Source organism: Sparus aurata, unplaced genomic scaffold (assembly GCF_900880675.1).
Source record: "Sparus aurata unplaced genomic scaffold, fSpaAur1.1, whole genome shotgun sequence".
Taxonomy (NCBI): Eukaryota; Metazoa; Chordata; class Actinopteri; order Spariformes; family Sparidae; genus Sparus; species Sparus aurata.
Window position 1 is genome coordinate 73,163 of NW_022045144.1, and position 18,194 is coordinate 91,356.

At 41.1% G+C, this 18,194-nt stretch overlaps 2 protein-coding genes across 2 annotated transcripts; both read right to left on the minus strand.

Annotated features, from left to right (window-relative positions):
- Positions 1-1,047: 1,047 nt before the first annotated feature.
- On the minus strand, positions 1,048-4,531 carry LOC115577980 (heavy metal-binding protein HIP-like). Its single transcript, XM_030410846.1, has 5 exons — positions 4,248-4,531; positions 3,934-4,017; positions 3,526-3,609; positions 1,420-1,548; positions 1,048-1,339 (listed from the first exon to the last, which is right to left on the minus strand). Exons 1-5 carry the CDS (start codon positions 4,495-4,497, stop codon positions 1,059-1,061), a joined length of 828 nt encoding a protein of 275 aa, XP_030266706.1. The 5' UTR covers positions 4,498-4,531; the 3' UTR covers positions 1,048-1,058.
- Positions 4,532-13,539: 9,008 nt separating this feature from the next.
- LOC115577979 (methyltransferase-like protein 27) lies at positions 13,540-14,495 on the minus strand. The gene is made up of 3 exons (XM_030410845.1): positions 14,390-14,495; positions 13,974-14,066; positions 13,540-13,843 (listed from the first exon to the last, which is right to left on the minus strand). Exons 1-3 carry the CDS (start codon positions 14,493-14,495, stop codon positions 13,641-13,643), a joined length of 402 nt encoding a protein of 133 aa, XP_030266705.1. The 3' UTR covers positions 13,540-13,640.
- Positions 14,496-18,194: the final 3,699 nt, after the last annotated feature.

The following is an 18,194-nucleotide window of genomic DNA, read 5'->3' on the forward strand; positions in this document are numbered from 1 at the left end:
CCGGCGGAATGTTTTGCCCTGTGAACAAATGTTGTTCTGACTTCAGACAGTGATGAAGCTTCTCTGTTTGTTCCCTAAAACACGATGAAATGTGAAACACACAAAAGATTTCTAATACAGCAAAATTATATAATCATAAAGATAATAATCATAAACATAGCTCTTTATTCCAACGTTTAACTAGACTTTACACGGATCACAGCCTGATATGAATCTGTTCATCTTGGTCCATTTATGTACATGAAGTAAAACGAGTCTATAACATCTCCACAGTCACAACACGATATAAGATATGAGTCAACCTCTGAACGTCTAATGGTTGAAAGTAAAAGGCATTAAGTTGAGCATTACCAACATATTTTAACTATATATATATAAATATAAATATTTTGAGGTTTTAAGGTCCCTTGAAGTTTAACATATCTGACGTTTGACGCTCATGTGACTAAAGACGGAGTATAAACCCAACACTTACATTTAAATGCGAGATCTGCGCCACTTGAGGTCGCCATTATTTATTTGTTTATTTATTCTCTTTAGGCGCGCAATGAATCTTGGGCAATTTGTAGCTGCGAAGGATAGTAGCGGTGTGTCCTCCAGGAACAGGCAAAAGAAGGAGGCATTTGTGGGGAGCATTTGGAGCACACTTTGAATTTGGACAGGCTTCGCGTGGCTCAGTGACGTAATTGCACTTCAAATACACACTCCGAAGGATGCTGCCCCTGCATTTGGACACAGCCAAAGATCCGTCAGACTGCTGAACTGTGGTCAGGGGTCAGATATTCATACATTCAACTTTGACTGACTCAGTTTGATTATGTTTTTTCTATATTTCAGATCCATTTTTATTTTTACATTTAGCATTCACATATGAAAATGAAGGATCATCTACATCATTTTGAATAAAGAACGGCTGAAATGAGACTCATGTAGTGAATCAATGAAATCTCTCTCAGGCTTTAAAGCCTACAGTCAGTGAGAACAGACAGAAACACTTCAATGCAACTTTGATTTATTTGAATGTTGACAAATCACTGACAGCAGCCTAAACAACATCCTCACAGTGTGAAGAGAAGGGAGCCACTGAAGGTGCTGTAATTATTAATGTCATCATAGATAGCACGGCCTGATGGGAGAACCAGGTGAATTTCATCTCCTGCTGTCAGCTCCAACACCAGAGACTTAGTGAAATACTCAGGAATTACATTATAGTTCCTCGCCCAATTATACATAATCCTTTGGTTGTTCTTGAACACATGTACACCCATAGTACCAGCATGGTAACCCATTACAGTTAACTGGAGATTGTAGACACCTTTGACTGGTGCTGTGAAGAAACCTACAGAGTGAGAGCAGAAAATGAAAAACAGGAACAACTGATGTATGTAAAATGTCCACATGTGAGCTGCAGTATGTTACCTGTAGATGGATTGTAAGCATTGCCAATGTTGGTGAAGACCTTGCTGTATTTCAGTGTGATGTCTGTGTTGTATGGTCCAAGAGTTTCTGCATCAGTCAAAGCTGTGTAGAAGGCCACCTTTGGTTTCTCTGATGACACAAAAACAACATCTGTAAATAAGTAATGTGTGTGTGTGTGTGTGTGTGTGTGTGTGTGTGTGTGTGGGGGGGGGGGGGGGGGGGGGGGCTCTCAATGAGAGCTTGGGTGAACCACCCAGCCTGGAAGACGTGCAGGATGCTATTAGGAAGATGAAGAACAACAAGGCTGCTGGTCCGGACGGCATTCCAGCAGAAGTCCTAAAGGAAGGCGGCCCTGATCTCCTTAAACACATCCATGCCCTGCTTTACAAAATATGGGAACAAGAGAAAATCCCTGCACAACTAAAGGATGCCCTGGTTGTCTCCATCTTTAAGAAAGGAGACAAGGCAGACTGCGGGAACTACCGTGGCATTTCTCTCCTGTCCACCACAGGGAAAGCCCTGGCTCGGGTTTTGGCCAACAGACTCACCCCTCTGTCAGAAAGCATCCTTCCAGAGCCTCAGAGTGGTTTTTGCCCAAACAGAGGCACTACAGATATGATATTCATTGCTCGCCAACTTCAAGAAAAATGCAGAGAACAAAATCTACCACTATACATGGCCTTCATAGACCTCAGCAAAGCCTTTGACTCAGTGAACCATCAGGCCCTCTGGCTGGTTCTGACAAAGATTGGCTGCCCAGAAAAATACTTACGGGTACTGAGACTGCTGCATGACAACATGTCAGCTACAGTCCTCAGTGGCAGTGGAGATGAAACAGAACCCTTCAGGGTTGACACAGGAGTCAAACAAGGATGTGTCATTGCTCCATCACTGTTCTCCATCTTCATTGCTGCTATCCTCCATCTCACAGGTAAACATCTGCCCCAGGGAGTCAAGATTATGAGCAGAACAGACAGGCAACTCTTTAACATCAATCGATTCAGGGCAAAAGGTCGAACCACTACCATATCCATCATGGAGCTGCAGTATGTGGACGACAACGCCCTCGTAGCCCTCTCAGAAGGGGACCTACAGTGCATTTTGGTTGCCTTCACAAAAGCATACAAACAGCTTGGTCTAGCCATCAACATAAAAAAGACTCAAATCCTCTATCAGTCACCACCAAACAGTACTCCTGTCCCACTCCCCAAACATCTCAATTGACAACATCAAATTAGAAAATGTGGATCACTTCCAATATCTGGGCAGCCTCCTATCATCAAAAGCCAACATTGACGATGAAATACACCACCACCTCAGCTGTGCCAGTGGGGCTTTTTCAAGGTTAAGGAAATAGGATTTTCGAGAACCGCGACCTTCTGGCAAAGACCAAAATCCTGGTCTACAAAGCCATAATGCTACCCACTCTACTGTATGGGTCAGAGGCCTGGACCACATACAGTAGGCACTTAAAGGCGCTAGAGGCACATCACCAGAGATGCCTCTGGAAAATCCTCAGGATCAGATGGGAGGATAGGCACACCAACACCAGCGTCCTGGAGAAGGCTTGCATCACCATCATCACTGCTACTATCGCTCAACACCAGCTCAGATGGACCGGTCACGTTGTCTGTATGCCTGACTTTCGCCTTCCAAAACAAGTCCTCTACTCCCAGCTTGCTGAAGGAAAACATGCCCCAGGAGGCCAGAAGAAGAGGTATAAGGTCAACATCAAAACAAACATCAAAAACGTTCCACATAGACCTTAAGACATGGGAGGACATGACAAAAATAGGGTGACATGGAGAAACCTTGTTCATGAGGGTGCTGCACTATATAATGAAGATTTCCACCACGCTGCAGAACACAAACGCAGACTCAGAAAGGAGAGAGCATCCACCAAACAGGCCCAGCCCAAACCCACCACCACTTTCACCTGCCCACACTGCACAAGAATAATCGGGTCCAGGATCGCTCTCTATGCTCATCTGGAGACCCAGAAGGACCAAGAAGGAGGACAGTCATACTCGACAACGAGTGACCGCCGATGATGATGATGGTGTGTGTGTGTGCGTGCGTGTGTGGATGAGCAGAAACAACCCTCACCTGCATTTTCTCTCTCCAGCTGGTCAATCCTGGACTTGCTGATGAGAAGTTCACTCTCACTGCTGCTCAGTCTGGTCTGCAGGTCTGGAGTTAATGTAATGACAGTGAATCACAGAACAGAGCAGACATCAAAATATCAAACTGTTAACATGCACAACACATTATTTACAGTATCTTGACCCATATCTTCTATGTACGTCTGAACCAGTGCTAAAACTATTGTTTCGTTCATGATCAGAACATATACTGACAATATACGTAATTTTCCATGCTGTCTAAAACAACAAATGTGACTGTTACAGAAATTATTCACAAAAATCATTTCTCATCCAACACCTGTGTAGTTAAGGTGTTCTTTAGGCAACATAAACTGTTCTAAATTTGAAGTGAAGGTTGTCAGTGTGATACCTGCATTCTCTTTTTCTAGGTCACTTGTTTTGCTCTCGGAGGACGTCAGTCTGCTTTCCAAAGATAACAGTTCTGTGGCTTGGACTGAAAAACAGAAGAAGTTAGATTTTTGTTTGTGAATGCATGAATTCATCAATTACTAACAATACAAAAGCGAACATCAATGAGCTCATTTATATTTTTCATTCAGTGACACTTTCATTCATGTTGATTTTTGAAGCTTTATTGTTGGAGCTCACAATACGTTTTTAGTACACTGACACACTTCAGTGGAACATGATCATCACTGAACAGGAAAAGTAATCAGTCTGTACCTGAATTCTCTCTCTGCAGCAGCTCCATGTGAACCTTTTGCTCCACCACCATGTCTCTCAGTGCCCTCAGCTCCGTCCAGATGTCACAGGTGGTTTGCTTTGTGGTCTGCTCGGTCGATTCCTCAGCTGCATGTTTTGGATCTGTGTTCTGGTTGATCTCAGCCACCTCACCGAGGCCTCCAGCCTCCCCCTGAGCCCCTGATCCACACAGACCGAGCAGCAACAACAGCAAACCAACAACAACCCTCATCGTCTCCACAAAGGTACAGTGGTAGAGTGGGTCTGTCTTATATCGTCTCCAAACTTCAGCTGGCTGAATGAATGGGAAAAACAACAACAGTCCTATTCAAACAATCGATGGCACAACGTCTAAAGTCCATGGCACAAGTGTGTTAAAGGCAGCTACACAAGAAAGAGTTTCAGGTTGTGTTGAAGTGTGAGACATAAAAATGTTTAAACAGTCTTCAACAGTTAAGACAATGTAATGAGGAGATAGTATGTGGTCAGTGTAGATTATTACAGTATGGGTACAGAATGCTGATAACATCAACATCCAATAAACAACTGTTGTTTTACTGCACATGTTGTAGGCTGTTTCGTAGCCTCACCGCAGGCTGCTCTACATGTTGGGTTAAATGTTTGTCAGAATTTCAAACCAGAATCAGAAGCTACTGCAGGTGATGAAGAGCAAAGTGTTCATTCTCATTGTAAGAGCCAGCATGCATCATGTATGAGGTGCAACAGCTGAACTCTGTCGATCATTAATCAATGTTCTGTTTTCATTTACTTGTCCAAACTGTAAAATAAATACCGTTCAGATTCATATAGTCCAGTTGTTTGGAATAAGACAGCAACCCTCCAGATAAATCCTGAGCTCCATCAGAGCTGTCTCAAAGTTTTATTTAAGAAACTGAAAGTTTGAAAGTTTGATTCTGTGTCCTCTGGAGAGTTTCCTGTCCTGTCACGTTTATAACTACAGTTTTTCCTTTTGCTGTTTAAATGTGCCATGATATTTGCTGCTATGAAGTTACTGTGTGCATGGAAACGTCTAAAATAACTGAAAGCAGCCTCTCTGATCATTAAAGCAGGGTGTACATGTGGTGCCAACCCGCTTATGTAAGTTCATGTTAATATCTGAATGATGCACCTTAAAAAAAGCTGGAAAAATACTGCACCATTGACTTATACACAGATTAGGCGACATGTTGTGATGAATCATGTTTGTTTACTTGGACCGTAATGAAAAGATTGTTATCCATGATGAAGGTTAGAACTGGATTCAGTACCTCGGCCCTCCTGTTGATCTGGACCTCAGTTTTTAAAGCTGATATAAATAAGTGGATTTCTCAGTGAAGGTCTCAGATGATTCGATGAAATCTTTGTGCTGGTGAGAAAACGAAAGTTGGGTCGTAGAACATTTAAACTGTACTGTGTCAACACTGTGTTTATTAATACACACACATAGACAAACACTCACAGACACACACTGATCCTGATGCTGAGGCCTTCTAGTGTGACTGAGGGTTATCTGATTAAACTCAGTGAGTGAGTTCAACTTTTTCTTCACTCTGTCTCACTTGTATCTCATTATCTCTGATGTAGGCTTATAAATTAATATAGATACTGTCCTCTGTTTGAACATTGTGATTGTCTTTCACATCCCAATAATGATTTTGTTTCTGTCTCGTACATTATTTAAAGCCCAGAAAAAGTTATTATCTGTTCTCTGGAGCCCTCTGGTGGTTCCCTGAATACTTCAACTCAGTTTGGACGATACAAAGATCCTTCAGACTGCTGAACTGTGGTCAGGGGTCAAAGGTCAGGGGTCAGATATTCATACGTTCAACTTTGAGTGACTCAGACTGTGATGTTTTGATTTTTCGACTGCTAATTATAATTTACTTTTAGTAGTTTGGTTATTTTTGTCTACTTTAGAAACATTATTATTTAGAATTCTTGTATTTGTGGTTGTTTTGACATAAACTCTCATAAGTGTTGAACACATTGTGCACTTGCATCACTCAGTCACTAGAACTAACTTCCACTGTGTTTATTTTCATGCAGATCTTCAACCAAATACAGTATTTTCACAATGTATGTTGATATGTACCAACAGTTCATTGGAAGTGTTCAGGCCACACACCCTCTCAGGTCTGTTCAAACTCTTTGATGCAGTACAAATGTTTCACCACCAGAGGGCGGTATTACTCTGATATACAGAGAGAGTCAGCTGCAGTAAATCACACAGACTTTGTAGTAACTTCATGTTGTGTTGAAGTAAAAATGGAGGGTCATCTAATTTATTTTAATAAGGAGGCCTGAGATGCAAAAGGTCAGAATGAGACTCATGTAGTGAATCTATAAAACTCATCTCAGGCTTCACAGCCAACAGTCAATGATAACAAACAGAATCCAAACACTTGAATGCAACTTTGATTTATTTATAATTGTGATGAAACGAGTCAGATTGAGAATTACATCATTTGATTCATGCAGTGAATGTACAGAAAGTTGTCCTGGAGGCAGCAGTGCTGAGATATATCAGCATTTTATAAAGATTCACAGTTCAGCCAATAACAACAGGGTTTGTGACAAATCAGTCACACAGCAGCCTGAACAACATCCTCACAGTGTGAAGAGAAGGGAGCCACTGAAGGTGCTGTAATTACCACTGTTGTCATAGACAGACCAGCCTGATGGGAGAACCAGGTGAATTTCATCTCCTGCTGTCAGCTCCAACACCAGAGAGTTAGTGAAATACTCAGGAACATAATCGTTGTCGTTACTCTCCAAGTTATACATAATCCTTTGGTTGTTCTTGTACACATTTACACCTATAGTACCAGCATGGTAACCAAACACAGTGAACTGGAGATTGTAGACACCTTTGACTGGTGCTGTGAAGAAACCTACAGAGTGAGAGCAGAAAATGAAAAACAGGAACAACTGATGTATGTAAAATGTCCACATGTGAGCTGCAGTATGTTACCTGTAGATGGATTGTAAGCATTGCCAGTGTTGGTGAAGACCTTGCTGTATTTCAGTGTGATGTCTGTGTTGTATGGTCCAAGAGTTCCTGCATCAGTCAGAGCTGTGTAGAAGGCCACCTTTGGTTTCTCTGATGACATGAAGAAGAAAATTTAATGTGATAATTCAGCTTTATTAGACCTAATAGGCTGTGTGTGTGTTTGTGTGTGTGTGTGTGTGTGTGGATGAGTACACACAACCCTCACCTGCATTTTCTCTCTCCAGCTGGTCAATCCTGAACCTGCTGATGAGAAGTTCACTCTCACTGCTGCTCAGTCTGGTCTGCAGGTCTGGAGTTAATGTAATGACAGTGAATCACAGAACAGAGCAGACAACAAAATATAAAACTGTCAACATGCACAACACATTATTTACAGTATCTTGACTCATATCTTCTCTGTCTGTCTGAGTGCTAAAACTATTGTTTCCTTCATGATCAGAACATATACTGACAAAATAAATAATTTTTCATGCTGTCCAAAACAATAAATGTGATTGTTACACAAATTATTCACATAAATCATTTCTCATCCAACACCTGTGTAGTTAAGGTGTTCTTTAGGCAACATAAACTGTTCTTAATTTGAGGTGAAGGTTGTCAGTGTGATACCTGCATTCTCTTTTTCTAGGTCACTTGTTTTGCTCTCGGAGGACGTCAGTCTCCTTTCCAAAGATACCAGTTCTGTGGCTTGGACTGAAAAACAGAAGAAGTTTGATTTTTGTTTGTGAATGTGTAAATTAATTTCTTATGATACAAAAACACAAAACAATGAGCTCTGTTATATTTTTCATTTAAGGACACTTTCATCTTATCCATGTTCATTTTTGAAGCTTTATTGTCGGAGCTCACAATAAGTTTTTAGTGCACTGACACACTTCAGTCAAACTCTTCAAGGAAAACATGATCAACATCCATATAAACTGTAATCAGTCTGATCATCTCTTGATGTTTCCAACAGCTCCATCATCAGGTCGACACTTTGGCTAATGACTAATTACCAAAATATTTTCAATATGTTTTCAGCTTTTTTATCAAAGACACTGGAACTAAAATTGCATTAGATGAAACACATGTAATCCTTAACAAAGTTTGCAATAATATCCAGAGATGGACAGAGTACTCGACCCCAGTACTTGAGTAAGAGTACAAATACTACTGGTCAAAATGTACTCCGTTACAAGTAAAAGTAGCTCAGTCGACATGTTACTCGAGTAAGAGTAAAAAAGTACTTGCTTTTAAAGGTACTTAAGTATCCAAAAGTACATGCTTTTAAATTTACTTTAAGTAAAAGTAAGAGTAAGAGTAAATTTCTTATTTTTCACATCAATGAATTACTATAAGTTTTTCTAAATGAATTTAAGGACCTTTTAACTCTTGTTTCTGAGAATGAACTCTTTGAAACCACCTGCACTGATGTGCTTGCTTTTAGAACCACAATGTTATATAAAGCCTGCAGAAACACCTAAATACAAATCAAATGAATGGGATCACAGGAGGACAGCAGATGTTGCAGATGCAGATGTTTATTAACAATCATTATAACTGTAACCAAATGAACCTGCACCGTCCAACTAACTCTCTATCATTTAGCTAAGTTGGGAACTGGAACCCCCTCAAAGACCAATGTTGTCCCCAGACCACTGGTTGAGAATTACTGCTTTACAAAAAACTACATCTGATGCAGCCATTGTCGCAGTTTTGTGTTGACAAACGCAGTCAAGAGTGTGGCTACTTTGGTGGTATCCTTATTATGGGGAGGAATGACGTATTTCCGCTTTTACATAGATCCCAGTGGAGAGCATGCACTGTGATAGGTTTCCTTCTTTGACAAACACAGCTTGTGTCCAATAGTGTTTTAGAAAAAAAAAAAAAAAAGAGCAGACCTGAAAGTAACGAGTACTTTTCAGCCTTCCTAAAAATTAACTCAAGTAAAAGTAAAAATATTTGTCTTGGCATTGTATTCAAGTAAGAGTAATAAGTATCAAAGAAATCTAATACTCAAGTAAAGTACAAATCCTCTGGATATGTACTTAAGTACAGTACTCAAGTAAATTTACTCCGTTACTGTCCACCACTGATAATATCATAGACAATAACAAACCATGAAAGTTATAAACCCTTCATGTTTGTCAGTCACAGACCTGCATTCTCTTTTTCTAGGTCACTTGTTTTGCTCTCGGTTGCCGTCAGTCTAGTTCCCAAAGATGTCAGTTCTGTGGCTTGGACTGAAAAACATGAGTTTGATTTATTTTTGTGGATGGTTGAATACATTTCTGATCAACTTTAAATCACACAAACTATGTTTTATTATTGATCAAATGAAGCGCAATTATTTCATCCACACCACGTGGATTGTTACAGCTTTATTCTGGATTAATAATAAATTCATCGTTTCACTTCATCACCTGCATTTTCTGTCTCCAGCTGGTCAATCCTGAACCTGCTGATGAGAAGTTCACTCTCACTGCTGCTCAGTCTGGTCTGCAGGTCTGGAGTTAATGTAATGACAGTGAATCACAGAACAGAGCAGACATCAAAATTTAACTGCATGTAAAACAATCATGTAAAGTGACTTGACTCCCATCTTATCTGCTCACCTCATCATACTGAATTTAATGTTACAGCCAGAAGCCATTATTCATACAGTTAAAAATCGTCTAAATACAATTAAAATGTAATGTAAACAAATACAATTAATTACAAGTATCCACTAATCAATGAATTAATTAAACAAAAATGAATTAAATTGAATCGACTTCATGAAAAAAATGTACATAAGATTTAATCATTCAATTTTATGATAATTAACATCAGGTAAAAGATAAAACTTCATGCCTTGACAGCTTTGGACTACAGCAATATATTGATTTTCCGACAAACTCCACAGAACACATTTTTGACCTAATCTGCTGCTCTGGTGTAACCCTTCTAAACTGTTTTGCCTCAGATTTGCCCTTCTCAGACCTCAAGCTAATATCCTTTAGTGTCATGCTAAGATTATCCAGGACTAACATGCCTGCAGAGGCAACTTATCTACCACAGATGAAGTGGTATCTGACTACAACCTTGGACTTCATCGACTGCTAAATACTCTTACACCTCTGAAAACAAGGTTTGTGTCCTTTGCCCGCTCTGCTCCTTGGTTTACACCAGCACTATGCCAGCTCAAAACTAAAGGCTGTCGCCTGGAAAGCCTTTATGTCAAAACCGGCCTAGCAGTGCACAAAGAAATGTATCATAATCACATACTCCAATACAAGGATGCTATTTCTTTAGCCAAAACCACATACTACTCAACCTTTAAAGGACAGCAGATGGGAACTCCAACTGTCTCTGAAATAACCGGACTCATCCTTAAGTCCAACTCATCCACCTGCCAGTTAGACTCCCTGCCTACCTACCTGGTAAAAAGCTGCCTGCCTGCCTTGTCCTCTCTCATAACTGACATCATTCATTCCTCACTGACTTCTGGTGTTGTTCCATCATCACTAAAGACTGCTGCAATTACTCCAACTATCAAGAACTGTGGTGCAGATCTGAATGATTTGAAGAACTTTCCACCATCTCAAACTTGCCATTTGTGTCCAAATTACTTGAAAGAACTGTTGCAGCTCAGTGAAACACCCGTCTGTCTCACTACAACCTCTTTGAACAATTTCAGTCCAGCTTTCGTCCCCTTCATAGCACTGAGACAGCCCTCGTGAAAATCACAAATGACCTCTTGATGGCATCTGACCCTGGTTTACTCTCCATCCTGGTTCTCCTCGACCACATCGCAGCCTTCTCTCATGACATCCTCCTGGACAAGATGGCCTCCATTGGAATCACTGACATCCCTCTGGCTTGGCTGAAATCCTATCTCACTGGTCGCACACAATTTGTTCAACTCAAGAACCTAAGATCTTCCTCCTCTCCAGTCTCCAGCGGTGTTCCCCAGGGCTCTGTCCTTGGCCCCCTCCTGTTCACTATTTACCTTCTGCCCCTTGGAAACATTCTCAGGAAATTTCATGTTCAGGTCCACTGACGATGCCCAGCTCTATATCTCCACCAAGCCTACTTCCAATCTACCACCCACAGCTCTATCCAACTGCCTACTGGAAATTAAATTATGGTTCTCACTCAACTTCCTTAAACTGTGAAGCCCACATCAATAATGTTACCCGGTCTGCGTACTTCCATCTATGCAAGATCAATCGTCTCCGTCCCTCACTCACACCAACCTGCACTGCTATTCTCATGAACACTCTGGTTACATCCCGTCTAGATTACCGTAATTCTCTCCTCCATGGTCTTCCTCTGAAATCAGTCCATGAACTCCAACTGGTCCAGAACACAGCTGCTTGTATCATCAGCAGAACTCCCTCTGCTGAACACATCACTCCAGCCTGCAGCAACTCCTTTGGCTCCCTGTCAAATCCTGCATTGATTCTACTTCTCACTTTCAAGATCCTTCACAAACTGACACCATCTTATCTCGCTGAACTGATCCATATCCACACACCCTCCTGCACTCTCCGATCCTCTTCCAACATCCAGCTCGTTGCCTCGTCTGCCAACCTAACCACCTTGGGGTCCAGAGCTTTCAGCAGATCTGCCCCCAGCCTCTGGAACTCTCTTCCACCTGACATTCGCACTTCTGACACTGTCTCCACCTTTAAATCCAGCCTAAGAATAAACATGTGGGGGGAAATTCTCAACCGACCAAGCAGGGGCGGTTCTAGGGGGGGGCAACAGGGGCCAGTGCCCCCGTAACTCTAAATCTGGACCCCCCTGTGGCACCCCTGACAGGGAGTCTGCATCATTAATACAATGACAGATTTCTGGCAAGGATTTTGTTTTTAAGGGAAAGGCTGAAATCATGATCATGATCATGTTTGTCAGTCACAGACCTGCATTCTCTTTTTCTAGGTCACTTGTTTTGTTCTCGGTTGCCGTCAGTCTAGTTCCCAAAGATGTCAGTTCTGTGGCTTGGACTGAAAAAAAGGAAAATGTGAGTTTTATATGTAAATGATCAAATGAACTGATTTATATCATGTGAAAAAAGTTTTATTGTTGAGCTTCCAATCTTTACATCAACACTGACACACTTCAGTGGAACATGATCATCACTGAACAGGAAAAGTAATCAGTCTGTACCTGAATTCTCTCTCTGCAGCAGCTCCACGTGAACATTGAGCTCCACCACCATGTCTCTCAGTGCCCTCAGCTCCGTCCAGATGTCACAGGTGGTTTGCTTTGTGGTCTGCTGGGTCGATTCCTCAGCTGCATGTTTTGGATCTGTGTTCTGGTTGATCTCAGCCACCTCACCGAGGCCTCCAGCCACCCCTGAGCCCCTGATCCACACAGACCGAGCAGCAACAACAGCAAACCAACAACAACCCTCATCGTCTCCACAAAGGTACAGTGGTAGAGTGGGTCTGTCTTATATCGTCTCCAAACTTCAGCTGGCTGAACGAATGGGAAAAACAACAAGTGTTTCTTGTTTGACAGTTTGATTCAAGGCCTCAGATTATTCAATATGTTCTCTGTGCTGGTGAGAAAATACAAGCTGCTACAGGCTGGAGGAACACTTTAACTGTGACACCCTCTCATGTAGTCACAACTGTGTCAACACTGTGTTTATTAATACACACACATGGACATGTCTTCACTCCGACTCTTCTGAGTTCATTCTCTTACAAATGTTCTAAATTAATATGAAAACCTTGCTTGGATTGAGCACTGTGATCGTCCTGAGAGTGGGTCAGGGGTCAAAAAGTCAAGGGTCAGATCTTCATATTTATTTTTATGCTGAATCGCACAAAATGCCAATTTTCTACATAATGTTGCATCAGTTCCTCCACTTCTTCTTACTTTTTATCATCGGTTTTGTTTCCTTCAATGTTGTTTGTTGGTTTTATTGTCTTTACCTAGAAAATCTGAATCTTAAATGTTCGTGGTGAGTTATGAAATGCACAATGTTTTATTAATGCAGATATTAATGCACAGTAAACACAGTTTCTCATATTTAAAAAAAACATTCATATTTTCATCAGGAAGACTTTAATGCACATTGACAAGATATTGTGTATTTGAGGTGGTTTATGAGCAGGACAACAACAGATGTAAGTTTCACAGCAACATATTGATGCATGTAACATGAAAACTGTTAAAACTTAAACTGAACCATTTAATCATGAACAATTCAAGCCTCACATCAACACCTCTGATTGCAGGTTTACATCTTCAGTTTTGGTTCTAGAACAGATTGACAATATCACCAAACCCTGACACTTTCTTTATAAAGTATACAGTAAGTTGTTTGAATATTTTCTGTCCTCTTGAGCACCTTGTTTTGTGTTTGATGTGTATCCTCTTGCACTGTGCTATAGTTTCTTATAGATGTACACAGCACCAGATATGTAGCCGTGCTCCTGCTCCGACACCGTTCTCTCCCAGTCCTCCACCTGAGAGTACTCTACACAAGTCCACAGCTCCTCTTCCTCCATCTGCTTCAGCTCACGCTCCAGTGAGGCTTTGTACTGCAGGTTGTCATGGTTACTTCTGGTTGTCATGCAAATGTAGCCACCTAGTGTAAAACAGGCAACGGTGCAGTGTCGTCGTAAAACTCACCTTTGACTAAGAGATACTGATGTTAAATAAAAGATCAGAACTGCAGGTGAGACAGCGTCAAACCAAGAATATTTAAATCTTCTCACCTGGTTTGGTGAATTTGCACAATTCTCTGACCACATCAACGGGAACCTGACCAACACTGAGCGCTCCGACGATCACAACCACGTCAAACAGACCTGCAGGAAGTGAAGAGAGACCATCAGTGAGAAGACTGGCAATTTCAATATAGTTATTATATATTATTTATGTCTATCACTGGGTGAGATTCTGACTTATTCTGGTTGGATAATTTACCTCATGGTGGGCCAACATTAACCCCTGGACCCCACTGACTAACAATAATAACAATACTATAGATTAATAATATTTAATGGCCATAATTCTAGAGATCTTTTCATAATAAAGTCGATCACAAACAATCATATCGGATTGACGATATGTAAACATGTCTGTCATGTCTGTGACAGAGTAAACACATAAAAATAATTAATAATATTACCCCACTGCACAGGTAGCTGCCCTTCTCCCAGCATGCACTGCTTCAGGTCCTGGTACAACCCGCTCTCTCTGGCCACCTCCAGCATAGCCTGGCTTCCATCATTCATTTTGTATAAAGACGTCACACCATGGAATATATACTGTAGAACTGCTGTGAGTGCAGTGACACTATATTTGGGCACTATATACACTATACAGGGGGGCCAGACTCAGAGTTATGGGGGCACTGGCCCCTGTTGGCCCCCCTAGAACCGCCACTGTTATATAATACAAAGATACAGAGCCTCATAATGTTCTATAGTGAACTGTGTTATTTAGATTAAGGGGGCACTTTGTAGTTTTGGAGAATAAATTAAAAGTCAGAATCTTAACAGTTATCATATTAATGATTTAATAACACAAACTCAGAAATATCAATTTTTTCTACAACTGAATACACACTGTTAGAAGCTAGAAAGGTGGCAGGGTCCGCCACATATAAACAAAGTAAAACAGAATGAAACTATGTTGTCTTTTAAGGTCAGTTAGTTTATTTCATTTGTTTAGACAGTACGGAGGTGCTAATGCATGCTTTTATTTCCTGTCTCTTAGATTATTGTAATGCCCTGCTCTCTGGTCTTCCCAAAACGAGTTCTCTAAATCTCCAATTATTACAAAACTCAGCCGCAGGCGTGCTGACGAGGACCAGAGGGCGGGAGCACATTACACCAGTTTTAGAGTCACTGCATTGGCTCCCCGTCCGCTTCAGGATCGATTTTAAGGTTCTTTTACTGGTTTTTAAATGTCTTAACGGCCTTGCGCCCTCCTACTTATCTGAGCTGCTTTTACCATATCGACCCTCGCGGACCCTGAGGTCCTCCGGCTCTGGCCTTTTATCCATACCAAAACCAAGAACTAGAACCCACGGTGAGGCGGCATTTAGACACTATGGCCCCCACCTGTGGAACAGCCTGCTGGAGAACCTCAGGTCTGCAGAGACTGTTGATATTTTTAAGGGAAGGTTAAAGACACACCTTTTTAATCAGGCTTTGAACTAATATTTTAAATTCTTATTCCATTCTCATGTGGTTCTATCGTATTTTATGTTGTTGATTCTATCTTGTTTTTAAAACAATTTTAATCTTAAATAATTGTATTTTTATTTATCTTCGGTACAATTTTATTTTATCTACTATCTTACATATTTTTATCCTTTTAACTGTTCACTCCATTTACTTATCTTTTGTCAGGGTTTTTATCCTATCTTATGTTTTTAGTTTTTAAGGTTTAACTCCAGAGTTTCCTCAGGGGGGTCCTCCACACTGGGAGCTGTGTCTGGGCTGCTGCTGGGGTGCTGTCCCTGGGTCCCTTCGGCCCGGCCAGCTGTTGTCTGTCAGGGTCGGGGGGCTGGGCACTGCTGCCCCCGTGGCACAGCCTGTGACTCCTCCCAGTGTGGACAGCCCCAAAGGCGGCGCTTCCTCAATCCTCACAGGTGTGTGTGTGTGTGTGTGTGTGTGTGTGTACATGTGTGTGTGTGTGTGTGTGTGTGTGTGTGTGTGTGTGTGTGTGTGTGTGTGTGTGTATGTAGTATGGAGGGTGGGAGGGAGGGGCTTTCTTTATTATTGTTATATCTTTCTTGTGTAAAGCACTTTGTGCTGCACGGCCGTGTATGAAAAGTGCTCTATAAATAAAGTTGTTGTTAATAATGATAAAAGTAAGAAATGAAGGGTAATCAAGTGTGAAAGAGTTGCTGAAACGTACTACTGGACACCAGCTGATTGAAATGTGCATCTACTGATTAAAGCTGCTGTAGTGTGATGATGTGAAGAGTGAAAATGTAAACACAGATATAAGAACAAAATCATATAACCAGATATACAACACTGCTGTTGTTCTTTAAAATGCAGATATGATGGGATATATCAAGAAGGGACTGAGTTATCAAAGAGTTTCTAAGAGTCAGAGATACAGATAGAGGAAAAGCACCTGTTTAAAAAAACAAAGTGAGGCGAAGAGCAACTGGTCTATGTGCAGTTCTGCACGTGGGCCAAAGCTTCACACAGGCGCAGAAGGAAGAACGAGAGTTTTCCATAGAAAAATAGCAGCGTCAGCAGAAATAAAGAAGAGTAGGGATTGGCTGTGGCATGAAGCCTGTGACACCCTCTCATGTAGTCACAACTGTGTCAACACTGTGTTTATTAATACACACACAGACTAACACTCACAGACACACACTGATCCTGATGCTGCATGTGTGGCTGACTCAACTCAGTGAGTAAAAAGACAAAAGTATTTAAAAAACGTATCCACATCTTTGTTCTTATACAGTGTGAATATTTCCCATGAGCCTCTACACCACAACATCTGCCATCACAAAATGCAGACTGTCATATATTTTTCATGCAGTTGGCAGCAGTTAGCGGTGACTCTGGTGATATACTGCCCCCTATATGTTGCAAGTATGAATTCAGCAGTTGGCCAATTCTTACTTATTCTGTAATCTCCTTACTTCTGAGGGTGTTTTCATCTGCATTTGCTCATTTGTCAGCAGGATTACATAAAAACTATGGAGGTGATCTCCATTAAAACTCAGAAGGACGATGGGTCTCAGCCCAGAATAGACCCCACTAACTCTTCCAGCAGAAGGGATGGACCCCATGTTGTGAAATAGGGCGCTTTTCAGATTTTTTCCTTAATTTGTCAGGGAATAATTTATTGGTCTTGATGAAAAGAAATTAGGTGTATTTATGTCACTTCAATCTGTGAGTAACTGTTGGGCCAGAAACATATCATAAAAAGTACAAAATAAAGTTCAAGGCACATGGACAGTCTCGCGCAGTGAATTTCAAAGTGGAGACCACCAGTGGGCGCTAGGGGGGCTCATAAAATTGGAGGGAAAATAAGAAAAAAAAAATGATATATATACAGTATATATATATATATATATTTAATAACAATATGTCCTGAACCATACAACATGTAAACTGCCATAATCAGGTTCAGCTTGAAGTTCGGCATGACTACGACGACTACTGGTTGTTATCAAGCTGCTCTGCTCTTCAAGCTAGCGTGTAGCTAGTCAGCACAAAATGGACAGGTTTTTGACAACAAATAGACAGAAGGAGCAGATCAACAGCTCTGCTGTGGAGGACTCTGCGGCAAAAATCCTAAGAATTTATGGCCAACTACAATCCGAAAATATGAGGCAGCATGTATTAAGTATGGCTTTACAGCCATACAGAAAAATGGCCATGATTGCCTGAAATGCGTCCTCTATGTGGAGACCCTCTCAAACGAGTGTTTAGATGTTTGCAAATAACTGAACACATTGTGTACTTGCATCTGTTATTTTGATATGTACCAACAGTTGATTGGAAGTGTTCAGGCCACACACCCTCTCAGGTCTGTTCAAACTCTTTGATGCTAATACAAATCTTTCACCACCAGAGGGCGGTATTACTCTGATATACAGAGAGAGTCAGCTGCAGTAAATCACACAGACTTTGTAGTAACTTCATGTTGTGTTGAAGTAAAAATGGAGGGTCATCTAATTTATTTTAATAAGGAGGCCTGAGATGCAAAAGGTCAGAATGAGACTCATGAAGTGAATCTATAAAACTCATCTCAGGCTTCACAGCCAACAGTCAATGATAACAAACAGAATCCAAACACTTGAATGCAACTTTGATTTATTTTAAATTGTTTTCATGTGACGACACAAAAGTGAAGTCAGATTGAGAATCACATTATTTGATTCATGCAGTGAATGTACAGAAAGTTGTCCTGGAGGCAGCAGTGCTGAGATATATCAGCATTTTATAAAGATT

Excerpts from the sequence above, each read along its gene's own strand:
- LOC115577980 (XM_030410846.1), bottom strand. The coding sequence starts at position 4,497 with ATGAGGGTTGTTGTTGGTTTGCTGTTGTTGCTGCTCGGTCTGTGTGGA. Across the intron at positions 3,610-3,933 it reads CCTAGAAAAAGAGAATGCAG|ACCTGCAGACCAGACTGAGC; the intron begins GTATCACACTGA and ends CATTAACTCCAG. Across the intron at positions 1,549-3,525 it reads GCTGGAGAGAGAAAATGCAG|AGAAACCAAAGGTGGCCTTC; the intron begins GTGAGGGTTGTT and ends TTGTGTCATCAG.
- LOC115577979 (XM_030410845.1), bottom strand. The coding sequence starts at position 14,495 with ATGAATGATGGAAGCCAGGCTATGCTGGAGGTGGCCAGAGAGAGCGGG. Across the intron at positions 14,067-14,389 it reads GCAGCTACCTGTGCAGTGGG|GTCTGTTTGACGTGGTTGTG; the intron begins GTAATATTATTA and ends CACTTCCTGCAG. Across the intron at positions 13,844-13,973 it reads GTGCAAATTCACCAAACCAG|GTGGCTACATTTGCATGACA; the intron begins GTGAGAAGATTT and ends GTTTTACACTAG.